The sequence below is a fragment of the Hemicordylus capensis genome, chromosome 6, assembly GCF_027244095.1.
Source record: "Hemicordylus capensis ecotype Gifberg chromosome 6, rHemCap1.1.pri, whole genome shotgun sequence".
NCBI lineage: Eukaryota > Metazoa > Chordata > Lepidosauria > Squamata > Cordylidae > Hemicordylus > Hemicordylus capensis.
Genome location: NC_069662.1, coordinates 96,559,557 through 96,575,241, shown reverse-complemented (window position 1 = coordinate 96,575,241; position 15,685 = coordinate 96,559,557). Strand labels below are relative to the sequence as shown.

Sequence of the window (15,685 nt, the reverse complement as noted above, 5' to 3'; positions counted from 1 at the left end):
GTGTAACATTCACTGCATGGTTTTTGCAACTAGCATTCTTGCTGCCATTGCCTCATATCCCTACCCCCACCCCCAGCTCCAGAAGGCAGCAGCCACCATTGCTTTTTCTAGAATTTTGCAGGTCTTCTTTGGTTTTTACTAGAATCCCGAGGCCCATCAACTGGAGCAAGGAGCAAAATAGTGGCTCAGAAGGCAGACATACACTTAGAATGAAAGAGAATAGGGTATCTCTGAGCTTGCTCATGCTGTCTCTCTCTCTCTTTCTTACAAAATCACTCCTGGTTTTCTTCTTCCTCCTCCATTTCAGCAGCCTAATTTAGGGGGAAAATTACTCTTCTTGTTGCTATTATTAAACTGTTGGGAGCAGTTGGGTGATATATTTAATATCACCCAGAGATTTATCAGTAGAGCCCGATCCACCTTCTGCACATGTCCAGTAGGGATGTATACCGGATTGCTTTGGTGCACATCCAAGGGCAACGTGAGGTTCCCTTCAGAGGAGGTGGGCAGGTTCTACCTGCCCAACCTCCAAGCCCCTGCTGGCCCATCACGGCACTATTGTTAGGGAAAGACTTTCGTGCAAGCAGCAGCTTGTGCCGCTTGCCCCTCTAAAACGCCGCACCACAGTGATAGGATGCATCCCTGGCATCTCTTGTGTGGCGTCAGCACATAAATGGTGTCGGTGCATGTGTCAGCGCCATTTGCATTGCCAGCAGCAGTCTGTTGGCCCTGCTATTGGCATCAGCGCATGTGTCAATGCCATTTACATGCCAACACCACACAAGGGATGCCAGGGATGCATTCCATCGCAGCATCATGGCATTTCAGAGGGGCAAGCAGCACAAGCTGCCACTTTTACAAAAGTCTTTCCTTAACAATAGTGCCGTGGCATGCCAGCGGGGGCTTGGAGAACAGGCAGGTAGGGCCTGCCCTCCTCCTCTTAAGAACACCCCACGCCAAAACATTTCAGCACCAGGGAGCCGAAGCATTTTGGCGGCTCTCCAAAGAGGTGCCAGAACGCTTCAGGCTAATCCCTAATGTCCAGCAATCTTTGTAACTTCAATACAACACAAGTCCCCCCAAACCTGACATTGTGCTAGGCCATGATTAGGCCACAATCATGGCATGGTCTGGACCTGACAACTTTATTCCAATGGATCTTTACTACTGAGATTTGGAGGGATAAATCAAATCAGACACCCAGGCTACACAGTGGATATGCTGCTGTGGATCAAAATGGGACCATGTTGTCCAGACTAATACTGAACCAGTACTTGTTGCCCACACAAATATTGAACCATTAGAAACTTGAAGTATTTTTGAATATATTTGGACAAAGAGTTCATCACTCATTGCCCCAGTTCAGATGTCCCAACAAAATGTGTGTGCTTTAAAAAAAAAATTGAGAATGCAGCTTGCCTCAAAACATGTGCTCCCTCCTTCCATTACTTTCTCAGCTCCTATGCAGGAGTTTGATGTAGACACACTTGTTAGGTAGAGTATGTGGTCCTAACTTGGAGCTGCTGTTTGACTGTGGGTTATATGTGAAACCAAAAATGAACTCAAGTTTCATACCCTAGCTCATTTCTGGTTTACAAACCACAATAATAAAAGCAGCTCCAGATCTCGACAACCAATGGAGCTGTTGTTTTGTACTAGTGGTGTATGACTGGAGGAGACAGCATGTGGGCTTACAAGGGCACAGTCTGCATCCCTGCCCAAATCAACCGCAGTTGTCTGGGTTGTCTGAACTGGCCCAGTGACTTCAATATCAGATTATTACTTTGTGCATGAAAGGGTCACCATGGATTAACACACCAGAAACAAGACTTCTCTTGAAATACAGTTCTTGTCAATGGGGACAGTTCACAAATCCAGCTGCAAGAACACTGAAAATTCTGGAGTCAGTCCTTACCCCATCTACAGAAATGTAGGCACGGTCATGAACGCCATCAAATGTTGATGCAAGAGGGGTCCTCTCACTACAGTTTTTTGGAAGCGTAGTTCTGTACAGTACATACCCAAAATACTAGAAAAGAAAGTGGAGACAGAAAAGAGTTGTTATAATATGTCAGAATCAGATCACAAAAAAGGTAAGACCTAGACTAAGTTAGTCATGATTAGGGATGTGCATGAAACAGATTTTGCATTTAATATTGAGCTCAAAATAAAACGCAAAATCCTCAAAATGTTTCGTAGAAACAGAAGCCAAGCTAGCTGTTTCGATGAAACAAACTCAAAATGTTTTGAGTGTTTCGGACACAGGGAACAAAGGTGAACTTGAAACACCCCATTGTTCCCCCTGGAATTTAAAAAAAAATTTTAACCTTCCCCCCAAACTCCCATTGGATCCTATAGGGGTTTGGGGAAAAGGTTAAAAAATTTTTTAGAAAATTGCCTTTTTTCCCATGTCTTTGGTGAGTTGGGTGCTAGATAGCACCCATCATGCCCACAACCCACTTTGGTATCCCTAGGAGATACCCATAGGGAACAATGGGGTGTTTCAAGTTCACCATTGTTTCCTATGGCTGAAACAAGCTGCACTCATAGAGTGCACAGAACAAGTTTTGCATTGCAATTTGCAATGCATTTTTCAATGCTGCCTTGCAAAACACTGCAGATTAGAAGCACACAGTAAAAGGGAATCTGTTCCTCCTGATGCAGAACACTACACATTTATTAAAACACTAGTATCTTTCAGCCCGTTAAAATAACAGGCGCTAGTCTCCCGAAAATTGATGCCCATTGCTGTGTTTGCCGCCCATGCCGCCGCTGCCGTCTTTTCCCTCCCCGCGGTCGGGCCGGACCTGCCGCCGCCATCTCTGTCCTTCCTATGGCCGGGCTGGACCCGCCCCCACTGTCTTCCCCCTCCCCGCGGCCGGGCTGGACTCGCTGCCGCCGCCTCTGTTCTTCTAGCACTCGGGCCAGACCCGCCGCTGCCTCTGGCCTCACCGCAGCCAGGCCGGTTCCTCCCCTGCCACCAGGAGTGCCACCCGCCGCCGCCTCTGCCCTCCCCGCGGCCTGGCCAGTCCCGTCGTCGCCGCCTCTGGCCTCCTCGGGGCCAGGCCGGACCCGCCGCCACCGCCGCCTCTGCCCTCCCCGCGGCCGGGCCGGACCCGCCGCCACCGCCTCTGGCCTCCCCATGGCCGGGCCGACCAACCGGCCAACATGGCAGTCAGCGCCTGCGTCCTTGTCTCCCTCGGCTCTTCTGCACACGCGCACCATGCATGCCCAGAACAGCCAAGGGAGACACGGACTCAGACACCATCCTTCGTCCGAGACACGGACGCACGCCAGGGATCTTATTATATAGGATATAGGATAGTCAAAAAATGGCCAAAAAAGAATCACTGACCCAGAATCCACTGTCAGCCACTGTGCCTGCGCTGCAATAAAATCATTAGAACAAGTTGCTCTCTCACACAATTATGACTCCTAACTTCAGCATTGCAACAGCTGCCATAGCAGCACCCTTAGCAGCAAGCAAAGCCATAAACTACAGAGATGTCTTCAGTCTCATTTTGACTGAGTACACCTTGCAATGCAGAATGCAGAGCAGAACGGAGCAGTGAGTGAAACACAAGTTAGTCTCTAGGCCAGACATGGAGCTCATCTCACATGAATCACCAATAAAATATTAGAGAGAGAGAGAGAGAGAGCACTGAGCTGCCACTGTCCATTTCCTGCCACAATACTATCTCACAAACGAAACAAACCACAACTCAGGGAAGGAAGGAAGGAAGGCAGCCAGCCAAGTTCGGCCTTCGTCAATCTGAGATCCAGCAAAACCAGATAGTTAAAATAGCAGCACTAGTACAGCATATTATACTCGATACTGAGAAAAGAAAACCACAAAATCAAACTCCCTTGATTCCTTCCCCTCTCTTCTCCCAATGTATCTGCTTCAGGGGCACACTAAGGGCTTTCTTTGCCTCCAAGGCCCTTTGAATACATTTTGAAATCCCCTCCTTTTTTGTTCCCCCTCCCTCCTCCCTGCACCCAGCCAATGGGGGCACAGTTGCCCATGACAACACTTGATAACAAGCCAACCAATAAGCAAGGAGATCAAGAGAATCGGAAGCCAGTGCCAGAAAACCAATCAGCAAGGAGAAAATAGCCCACAAAAATAGCACTCGAAATGCTTCAAGCTCAAAATTGAGTCATTTTGTTTTGCGCTCAAAACACTTGAAATGGCCCGTTTCAAGCTCGAAACATTTTGCATATATGCACCACTGAAATAAATTAGACACTTTCACTAGGACAAAATTAGGATGAAGCTTCCAGATTTAGAGCTTCCTCATGTGAGCATCTTTTGACTCATGCAAGGAGCTACTGCAGCCATCAGTGCAGGTGATGCACTCATGACTGCTGTTGTGAAAATTGCTTTTGCGTGTCTCTGCTTCTCCATCAGCAGAGCAGCATGAAGCACTCTGAAATATAGCAAGTCTTGGCCCTGTTCCCTTTAATGGCTGGTTGCACGCGAGGACATGTAGCCCTTGAGTGTATATATGAGTGAGTACGTATTGTTGCCTGCACACTTCTGGAACAATGGCTGTGCACAGGTGTATTTCCCCCAAAAAATATTTCCCATGATTTCCCCACCCACCCCCACCCCCACCCTTATTTTGTCATTTTCTTCTGCACCTCCAGTACACACACACACATTATTATTATTATGGCACAATATAAGAACTCTGCTGCCATTTCTAGCATCTACTATACCCATTTCCTGCCATTTCTAGAGGAAGGGGAAATATGGAAAACATGAACTGGTCTGTGGATGCTGGCAGCAGCAGAGATATGGTGTCACACAGTGCTGGCAAGACAATTAAAAAATTGTTGGACGTAGTGTCTTTCATGCTGCCCAGCTTGTTTGCTGCCCAACAGAGAGCCAGGGGATGGTGGCAGAAACACAGGAAGCACGGGCGGGCATGCAGTGGAAAGGAGGTTACTTGCACTCAGCTGCACACGGGAAAGGTAGGAATGACTGCTTACACCTGCTGCCACCTTCTGCCGCCATGTCTCTGAGAAATAGTATGAAAAACATAAATGGTTTTATTGAATATATGGCTTTTTTAACTTTTAAAATAGATTTGTATTTTTTCTTATATTCCAATTCAATATTTGTATTGTTTTAACTGTAAATAGTTTTGTATTTTTAAAATTCATTGTAAACTGCCTTGAGATAATATTAATGAAAGGTGGTATATAAATTTAAAAATAAAAATAAAATAAAAATGATAGCTAAACATTTGGAGACTAGCATCAAAAACTGGCAGCAGCTGCCGAACAGGAATGTGGTGGAGTGGAAGGAAATTGATGATAAAAGTGCTACAAACTACAAAGCTGCAGAGTACCATAATAACAGGAAGGTATTTTTCAAGGAAATTGTCTGTGGAAACCTAAGTTTCCAGTGTTCTGCAAGACCAGGAAACTAAAACCGCCCAGAGATGAAAGTTTGGGCGGTATAAAAGTTTACTAAACAAACAAACAAACAAATCTCAGCACAAAAGGTCATCACCACAAGTGATGACCATCACTCAGCACGCTGTGTCATCACCACAAGTGAAATGAGTAGAAGCACAGGTCTTCTCAGGTGATGAAGTCAGGTGATGTTCAAAGGGGGACACATGAAAGCCAAGGAAATCTCCACCTGTCATTCATGCCTCCCCAGTTTGTGCAATTAACATCCACACCTTTTGCCTCTTCTTCCTGCAATATCTTCCATCCCAACTTCAAAGCAGTAGAAAGGTGGTGTTCAAAAGCTGATATCAACAATTTCAGGGATAATCGGGCCGGGGGGGGGGGATAAGCAAGGGGCTGTACGTCATCTGGAAAACCAGCAACAGCCATGGTAAATAAGATGGAATAAATGACCATCTGGCAGTAGCTTTAGTCATGACTAAGTTAGTCTGGATGCTGTCCAGACTATGTCTAACTTCTATACCTTGTGTAGCACAATAGTAAACATGGTGGTTTTAAGAACTCAGGTTAGCATCAGAAAAGTAACCTTAGACAGCAAGGTTTTATTTAGTTCATTAGCAGTGCTCTCCTTTGCCATTTGAGGTGAGTTTTCAGAATCAAATTTGATGTTTTATCTAACTGTACAGGTCACATACAGTGATGTAACTAATGAACTAAGTAGGAGACATTATACAAGAAAAGATGCACTTGTAGCATTATGCACACAGCTTCATAGGTCTCCCAAACCCTCTTCTGCATTATACATCCCCTTGCTCCCTTTACTGAAGTTCCTCTAAATTTTTTTTGTTTCTCTCTCACCTTCACCTTTTCCCTGTGAGACTTTAGCATATTGATCCACTTGTTCCTTACATCTAGTCCTCCTGCTCCCCACAAACATCCTTCCAGATACTATCACCCACCCTTTGCGCACACAGCAAGCCCACTCCCTACAGGATGCTATCACACAATCACTGCTTACTATCTAACCCCTCAGCCCTAGCGGTATGCACGGAATCGGTTCCGTGCATACCCGGGAGGCAGGGGGAGGGTTTCCTTTAAGGCATGGGGAGGTTGCTCTTACCTCCCCCACCGCACTTCCCTCTCTGGCGCTGCTGTAAGAACCACTGGCACGGGGCAGCTGTATACCCTCTTGCTGCCCTGCTCAGTGTAAAACTAGAAGTGGCGGGTGTGCGCGCGTGTCACACACACACACATGCACGCACCACTTCCGGTTTTACACTGACTGGGGCGTCAAGAGAGTATATAGCTGACCCACACCATCGGTTTTTACAGTAGCGCCAGAAGGGGAAGCGCAGCAGGGGTGATATGAGCACCCTCCCCATGCCTTAAAGGAACCCCCACCCCCACGTTCACACCAGTTCGAATGCGGGGGTTCCGAACCTGTTCGGCGGTCCACGAATGGACCGCCGAACAGATTCGTGTATATCCCTACTCAGCCCTAGGGCATCTGCACTGAATTGTCAATCTGATAGAAAACACCAAACAAATCTACTCAGTACTTTCCTATTAACTTGGTTGTTTACAACCTCTCTACCAGTATTTCAGTTTACCCCCTGATCACTAGTGACCTCCAGCTTTTGCTGTTCCTTCAGTCCATGCTGCACTGCAGAAAGGTTCTAACAATAAAAAGCTATATCTCTACATCAGAGTCCAAACATTCTGCTCTGTGGAAAGCACAAAGTATACCAACAGAACAAATCTTCCTAAAATTCTTACAAAGCACAAGAATTTTGTGGGCCAAAATCACAACTTATAAGATCCTCAATTTTATATACAAATTTATTGACTCAAAACTGTTCCACTTTGTCCCCATTTGTACCTGCTTTAGCTGAACAAATGTCAAAGGGTAGGTGCTTTTAATTGGTCCAGATGGTGACAGTTGATCTAGAAAGTCCCTCACTGTGCCCACCTACAATGCAGGAAAATCAAAAATCAAAAGCATAACACAAAACAGCAATTGCAAACCATGCTCATACTATATAGCAGGGGTGGGGAACCTTGGCCCTCCAGCTGTTTTTGAACTACAACTCCCATCATCCCCAGCCACAATTGTAGCTGGGGATGGTGGGAGTTGTAGTTCAAAAACAGCTGGAGGGCCAAGGTTCCCCACCCCGCTATACAGCTTCACCCAACCACCATTATCCAAGAAGTACAATAAAGATGTGGGGAGGCGGGAGGGGAGACGATCAGTCACATTGCCTATTGGTACTTTCAAATCAAAATTGGTTTCAGATAGATTCAAAGGTGCCTAATGTGAATATTAATATGACGATTGTGAGGGTAGGAAAGTTTGCTAATCATAGAATCATCATAGATTTTACAATTAACTTTATAGTCACACTTGCAGTACAGGGCACTTTCCAGATTAGACTCTTTCATGGGGTCACGTCGTATCTCAGAAGTGTACTTCTACAATTCCTGCGTTGTGACACCGCAGTCCCTACACAGACAGCAGGGTGTAGTTCACATTTCCAATGCCTTGTTTCAGATTTAATCACTGCGATATATAGCTAGGACGTCATATATCTGGTTTTAAGAAGTAGTTGTTTTTTCAGGTTGTTTGTTTCCGTGAGACTGCTCCCCCTGCTGTTTATGTTTCGAATGCGACTTGCCTAAACGGAGACATTTTGCTGCTGTTGAGCAGCTAGTCTGAAAAGTGTCCAGATGAAGTATCTTATGCTTCCAAGATCTTGGAGATTTACTTTCCTTATGAAACAGATGCTGCTACACCGTATGAAACTTTTACAGAGTTTAACAGCAATAACCATACAAATAAATTAATGAACTTACTCAGCTTCAGTGACAAAGCTACATATTCCAATCTTCAACTCAAACTCATGCAAACTCTCAGAACAGTTATTCTGCTCTCAATCATTTACAAATTGCCAGTAAAGCAAATGGTTTATTTCCACCCTTGGTAAAAATTGTTCCTTATCCAAAGGAACTACACAGCCTACTCTGTGCAAATTCATCTGCAGTACAACAGAAATTCATTTACCTTCTCTAGTACAACTTGTCCATAGGCAAACTTGGGTGTTGTTGGAGGTATAGGGCCCTTTGGTATTTCCTTGAACTAAGATAAGAACAAAACAAAACAATAAACTTTGAATCCTCAAAGGACCAACATGCTCATTCTCATCATTAGTATGCATAAGACAACATTATATAACTAATTATGAAGAAAGACTGAAATTATGAAGAAAGACATAACACTAGTGCTCCTGGGCTATAATGTAAGTGGTCTGAATTTCTCACTAGTTTCTGTTTATAGAAAATAAATGGCACGTTGTGTAATCCACCAGAAACTTTCCTTGGGTGAGCCCTGCTGAAGTGGAATGGGGGTTGTGCAGGAGCTGCCATGCTCTCATACAGTCTTATTCAAATCAATACAGCATGTGCAAAAGAACTTGCCAGGGACTGAGCCCATTAGCGGCTCTGGGAAGAGCAGAAGGTTCCAAGTTCCCTCCCTGGCTGCATCTCCAAGATAGGGCTTTCCTGCCTTGGAGAAGCCCCTGCCAGTCTGTGTAGACGATACTGAGCTAGATGGATGGACCAATGGTCTGACTCGGTATATGACAGCTTCCTATGTTCTTCTCTGTGTTTCAGGCGGTACCTCCTACTACATGGTCAAGTTTGAATGGATTCTCAGTATTGCCCTTCTATTCACAAGCAACAAAGCTACCTTCAAATGTTTTGATTTAATTAAGTTTGTCTCACAGATTTCAATACTACTAAGCCAGGGATAGAGAAAGTATAGTCAGAGAGCTATAACCAGTTTTCTTTCTGCTTCACAGTGATAGCACTAGGGGCAGGGGATTGAGAGGGGCACAGAAGGAGCAACATGCATTTCTGGGTAGGCAAGCTGTGTCTCACATATTACATTTCAGAAAGAAAATTGAGGAGGGCAGGTGGGAGGAGCAAACAACTTTTTAGTGTCTCCCCCCCCCCCGCCCCAGAGCCACTCTTGCTACTCCAGTGTACAATGTCCCATGGGCAAGGCAGTAGAATAAAAGGTAACAAAACGTTGGCCAATAGAATTTGATCCAAGGGCTTAATGGTGCTTACAAATAGACTGAGTCATAGTTTCTAAGTCATTCTCCCCAACGGAGTCAGGGAACTACAAATCTCAAATACATCAAGTAGCAACTGTCATTTTTTAGTTCTGCAGTAAGTCAGAACCCAAGACGAGTGCAGGACAAGATACACCAGCAACACTTTAAAAAAACCTTACCATACCAATGACTTCTCTGATAGCAAAGTACTTCTCTGTGAGATCTCCTGCTTCACTCAGTGGGGCATCATAATCATAACTGGTAGGCTGTGGTGAATAAGGCATATTGGCTCCTGCAAGGAGGAAAACAATTCCAACTAGCTGAACCCACACAGAGCATCTGTGTGCTCTTTGGGGCTGGCGGTTCTCCCCTCCTCCCACCTGCTGCACCAGTCTCTCCTCCCCTCCCCCCGCCTTCTGCCCCATTCTGCTCAGCTTTTTGTCTCCAGGCTGCGCCTCCACCTCCATCTCCCCTGCTGCCACCACCACCTCCCCACTGCAGCCATTGCCAGGCTGCTCTCCTTCATCCCTGGCCACCGGCAGCGCTTTCCTTCCCAGCCAGGTGCGGCTCCACCTCCCACCTAGCCAGGCTGCTCTCGGCAGTGCAGCTCTACCACCACCTGCCACCTCCTCCTCTTCCTGGCGGCCCAGCTGCCTCCCTGGGCCAGGCTGCCACCGCCATTACCGTGGTCGGAACTCTCGTACAACCTTTCAAGAGTTCCACTGCGATGACACGCATCCCCACGGTCGGCTAAGAGAAATTTTCTCTTCTCACACTACCCCTCAGCTGGCTAGTTTTAAAACTAGTTTTTCTGCACCCCAAACATCTTTCATATTCAGCTATATCTGGTGGGTTTTTAATTTTCAGTTTTTCAATATGGTTTTAATTGCTGGGATATGCAACAGTTACTGCAGCGTACAACATATTTGTCTAGTTTGGGTGTAATCTGCTATAAGGCCAGGGGGGGCACTGTAACTAGTGATAGTGACTGAAAAGGAGTTTCCGTTTTGTTCTGTTACTGGCTGTAGTTTCTGAATATTCCTGTTACTGTCTCTGAGATGTGTTTTGTACTTACCTCTACCCTTACCACGCTGTAACCAAGAAAAATGGCTTGTGTACTGAGTAAAGTTCTATTTAGACTTCCACTGGTGTTTGTTCTTCAGTTGAATTTGTAACTTTTAAAAATAATTTTAACCTGGCCTTTTAACTTTTATTAATTTTACTAATTTTTAAAAATATTATATCCTTTTTATTAATTGTGTGAACTGACCCAAGCAGTAGAGTACTGAAGGGGTGGAGCATAAATATTTCAAATGAATGAATAGATCTATAGGTTTAGGAAATCTTGATTGCACTCCAACTCCATGTGGGTATAAACTCTGATGCATATGCTTAAGCATTTTGTCTTTTGCAAGTAGCCAATGCAAGTCCTTCCATGAATAAATGCTCCACTCAATCAATACCAGATCCAGATTTGCCTTCTCAGTTATTATTCTCATATCCTCTGTAGTGTTGGGAAGCATTTAAGGGAGGGCTAGGCCTCACTCAGAACAACTGCTGGGGGTGGGACTTTCATAATAAGGAGGAAAGCCCGGGAAAATAAAAACCAGTCCAGAGGCCTGAGCCGGAACTACACTCACAGCCACCAGCAGAAGAAGAGAAAGCTTTGTTATGTTTGTTTGTTCTGTCCCAAGAGTGCCTTGAGGAAGCAGCTGGCTGAGAAGCTTCTGGGGAAACGAGAAGGCCACAGCCGGAGACAGCAGGAAGGCCCTGGCCTGTGAGTAATAATTTAGGGACCAGTTCAGTTAGATGGATGAGGGAAGTGATTTTCCTTTATTGTATTGCTTGAATCTGAGTTGCCAGGTTAATGAAAACTGTCTTGCAATCTGCTATATGAATAGACAATGTTTATTATTGCATACTCTTGTTTTCTTTTAATCTAATAATAAACCCTTGTTGGTGAATTGTGCTGCTCTTCATGTTGGGTCTGCCTTAGTCACATACCTCTGGAGGCCTAGGATTGCTCAGCCCTTTTGGGGAGGCTTTTGCCACATTAACCTCCCCCAAGATTCTTATACAGAGAGAGTAGTTTGTCCCACATTAAAATAAAGTGGATGGTGGCAGCCTACTGTGAATCCTTTACAGTCAAGGATTCACCCCAGTGAACCCCCCATCCTCCTCTGACACCTCTTTTCTCCTTCTTGAATTTTTTTTTTAAAAAACAACCAATCCCAGTACTGAGAGCATCAAAGACAACTTAGATAATAAGCATTTTAAAATAATATACAAATTTCTTACCATTCCAATAGGCAAAATTGGTCCCTCCTATAAACATGTACCTGGGGAAGGCAACAAATAAATGCTCAGTCAATCAATCAATCCATCAATCAATATGCTGCACTGGAAATATTCAGGTTTTCATTTAAATAGATGCTGATGAACTTACATGTTAACGTTAGCTCCACGTGCCAGGATTTCAACAAGGCTTTTCATTATAGTTGATGATGGTACAACACAATGCTGATGACCCCAGTGATCCAACCAGCCAGTATAAAATTCAGAATTGACCTGTAAGAAGAAATAATAGGCAAAGGGAGCAAGACTTGAATATAATGGAAACAGGACTGTAAAAACTGCAAGAAAAAGAAACCTAAGAAGTGAAACTTAAGGTTGGGAAATTTAGGACTGACAAAAGGAGGTACTTCTTCACACAGCACATAATTAATCTATGGAATTCTCTGCCACGGGATGTGGTGATAGCCACTAGCCTGGATGACTTTAAAAAGGGCTTAGACAAATTCATAGCAGCCATAGCAATAACATTTATATACCGCTTTATAGCCGAAGCTCTCTAAGCGGTTTACAATGATTTAGCATATTGCCCCCAACATTCTGGGTACTCATTTTACCGACCTCGGAAGGATGGGAGGCTGAGTCAACCTTGAGCCCTTGGTCAGGATCAAACTTGTAACCTTCTGGTTACAGGGCAGCAGTTTTACCACTGCGCCACCAGGGGCTCATCTATCATTCATGGAGAACAGGTCTATCTGTGGCTTCTAGTCTGGTGGTTATAGCCTACCTCCAGCCTCAGAGGGGAGATGCCTCTAAATACCATTTGCAGGGGGGCAACAGCAGGAGAGAGGGCATGCCCTCACCTGTTGCTTGTGGGCTTCCCAGAGGCATCTGGTGGGCCACTGTGTGAGACAGGATGCTGGACTAGATAGGCCTTAGATCCAGCAGGGATGTTCTTATGTTCTAAACAGAAAGCCTCCCCAAAACAACTTTATCACAATCACCACAGTACTGTTATTTATTCAAGTTAGCAACAAGGTATTCACATTTAAAAAAAAAAAAAAAACCACTCATACCAAGGGGCCTTTAGGCTCACTGTGTCTCTGAGCTGAAAATGCTGCTGTGACATTACCACCTGCAAGGCAATGAAACAGAGTCAAGCCAAGTTACCATGTCTCTGCTATTATGGACCCTCTAACAGAGACCTTGCACTCACTGAGTGTGGAGCTCTGGTTCCTATGTTTTGCATTTCCTTTCAGTTAGTTTAGAAAAAGTTGCAAGCAAAGCCCTGGATGCCTTGCCAGCTTTTGGGAATTGGCTGGGTCCTGCCCCCAGGAGTACCTGAATCTCAGGGAAGTCCAACTCAAAGTAGGAGGAATCAGTCTGCCTAGAGAGAGTTGGAGACTCAACAACTACAGGTTACTCACCTGTAACATTGGTTCTTCTAGTGGTCATCTGTCCTTTTACACTAATGGCCTGAGCAGAGACCTCATCGGAACTGTTCAGTTCTGCTTTGGGCAGGAACCCCACCTCCAGCCACTATATCTGGCTGCACCACTCCTCATCCCCTCAGTCACGGAGTCCAGCTTCAGTAAATCCTGCGGGGAGGATGGGAGGGCATGTGAAAGGAAAAGTGACCACTAGAAGAACCAACGTTACAGGTGAGTAACCTGTAGTTCTTCAACATGGTCTCTGTCTTTTACACTAATGGGCGCATAACAAGCTAGCAGCATCCAAGGAGGAGGGAGAGAAAGAAGCAATGAGTAATCTGCCAGAATTATTTATTTCAGAAACAAGTACATCAACTGAAAAGCAACTGCAGGACACTCCTGCCAAATACAGCATCATTCCGTGCCCTGGCACCAATAGCATAATGACAGATAAATAAGTGAGGCGAAGCCCAGGTAGCTTCCTGGCAGATAACATCCAATGGGACCGCACAATCAAAAGCAACAGAGGCCGCTACAGACCTAACTGAGTGTGCCTTAACTGTTGCAGGCAACTGCTTATGAGCGAATTGATAACAAAGTTCAATTGTGGAAACTACCCATCTAGACATGGATTGGGCCGAAACTAGGAGACCTTTATGTGGCCCATCATAAAGAACAAACAGGGAAGGAGTTTTCCTCCATTTAGCAGATCTCTGGACATAGAAGGATAAGGCCCTTCTAACGTCCAAACGATGCAACCTTTGCTCCACATCTGAGAAAGGGTTCAAGGAAAACACAGGTAAAGTGAGTGGTGAAGACCGGTGAAACATAGAGACCACTTTGGGGAGGAATTGGACATCTGGCCTGAGTACTACCTTGTCCTTGTGGAACTGAAGGTATGGTTGATCAACCCTCAGGGACCATAACTCACTCACCCTCCTAGCGGAGGTAACAGCCACCAGAAAGGTGACCTTCTAGGTCAGGGGATGGGGTTCAATTGAAGCCAAAGGCTCAAAGGTAGGACGTAGCAGACATGCCCAAACCAGAGACAGATCCCAAGCTGGTGACATGACTGGATCATCCGGAAAAACATGGGACAAACCCTTCAGAAAACTCTTGATCACCAGGTCCTTAAACCATGAAGCCCGGGTTGTCGGGGAATGCCCCACAATGGCAGCCAAATGTACCTTAAGCAATGAGAACTTTAAACCAGACTCCTTAAGAGACTACAAGATATACGTACATATATCTTGTACAGAAAGATTAAACGCATCAAACTGATGCAAAGAAGCAAATGAACAGAAACAAGTCCACTTGTGATTATAGGACTTTCGGGTGGACTGCTTCCTGGCTGCGACCAAAACTTCCTTGAGTCTCAGTGGGAAGTTGGCAGGACCTTCCAGGCCATCAGATGAAAGGGCCAGACATCTGGGTGTAGCACTCGACCCCACTCCCGCAACAGCAGGTACAGTAGGGTGGGCAGGTGCACACAATCCACCGCCAAGTGCCTCAGGGCCAGAAACCAAGGCCTCCTGGGCCACCATGGGGCTATCATGATGGCCCTGGCCCGATCCACCCTCAGTTTGAGTAGAACCCTCAGAATGAGGAGAAATGGGGGAAGTATGCACAGTAGAGGGCCCGTCCAAGACACGATGAAGGCATCACCTAGACAGCCCTCGCCTTCCCCTCCCCTGGAGCAATAGAGGGCACATTGCACATTGTCCCGGGAAGCAAACCGGTCCAGAGTTGGGACTGCCCAATTTAAAAATATGTCCTCGAGAACACCTTGGTCCAAGGCCCACTCGTGGGCCCACTCATCATCCTGCTCAAGGTGTCCGCCTGGACATTCAGGGAACCTTGTAGACCTCCTGCAGTGACACCACATGTGTCATGTACCACTTCCAAAGGTCCAGAGACAGGAACAGAAGGCTCCTCAAAGACGTGCCACCCTGACGATTGATGTAGGCTTTTGCCATTGTATTGGCCATTTGGATAGTCACCGAGCAACCCCTAATCACTGGCAAGAATCCCTTGAGGGCACTGAATATGGCCAGTGACTCCAAATAATTGATATGTCGGGCCTTCTTCCTGGGGGACCAATGTCCGCACAGGCGAAACCCTTCCAGGTGTGCCCCCCAGCCAAGCTCCGACACATCGGTCGTAATCACCCATCAGGATTAGGGAGCCTGGAAAGGGGCACCAATGTTCAGATGCTGAAACTTGGCCCACCACGCTGCCGTCGTCTGTACCCAGCGAGGGGGCATGTGTACCAAGTGGCCCAGGTCCCGAAGGGGATTGACTACATCCAGGAACCACCTTTGAACAATGCTCATTCGAAGGCATGCTTGAAATAGTTGAGGTAGTGGTGGCCGCCATATGACCCAAAAGGCGCTGCACTGAGGGTATCATGTGTGGGCCTCCGTTCAA

At 45.9% G+C, this 15,685-nt stretch overlaps 1 protein-coding gene across 2 annotated transcripts in view; it reads right to left on the bottom strand.

The window, feature by feature from the left end:
• The window catches only part of GLB1 (galactosidase beta 1), a 66,251-nt gene that overhangs the window by 14,817 nt on the left and 35,749 nt on the right, over positions 1-15,685 (bottom strand). For both annotated transcript variants that reach the window (XM_053262462.1, XM_053262463.1), the window contains 7 exons: positions 12,905-12,963; positions 11,983-12,104; positions 11,835-11,875; positions 9,716-9,828; positions 8,483-8,557; positions 7,304-7,393; positions 1,916-2,029 (listed from right to left, as the gene is read on the bottom strand). In XM_053262462.1, the coding sequence (XP_053118437.1) occupies positions 1,916-2,029; positions 7,304-7,393; positions 8,483-8,557; positions 9,716-9,828; positions 11,835-11,875; positions 11,983-12,104; positions 12,905-12,963 (614 nt within the window). The remainder of the gene's footprint in view (positions 1-1,915; positions 2,030-7,303; positions 7,394-8,482; positions 8,558-9,715; positions 9,829-11,834; positions 11,876-11,982; positions 12,105-12,904; positions 12,964-15,685) is intronic.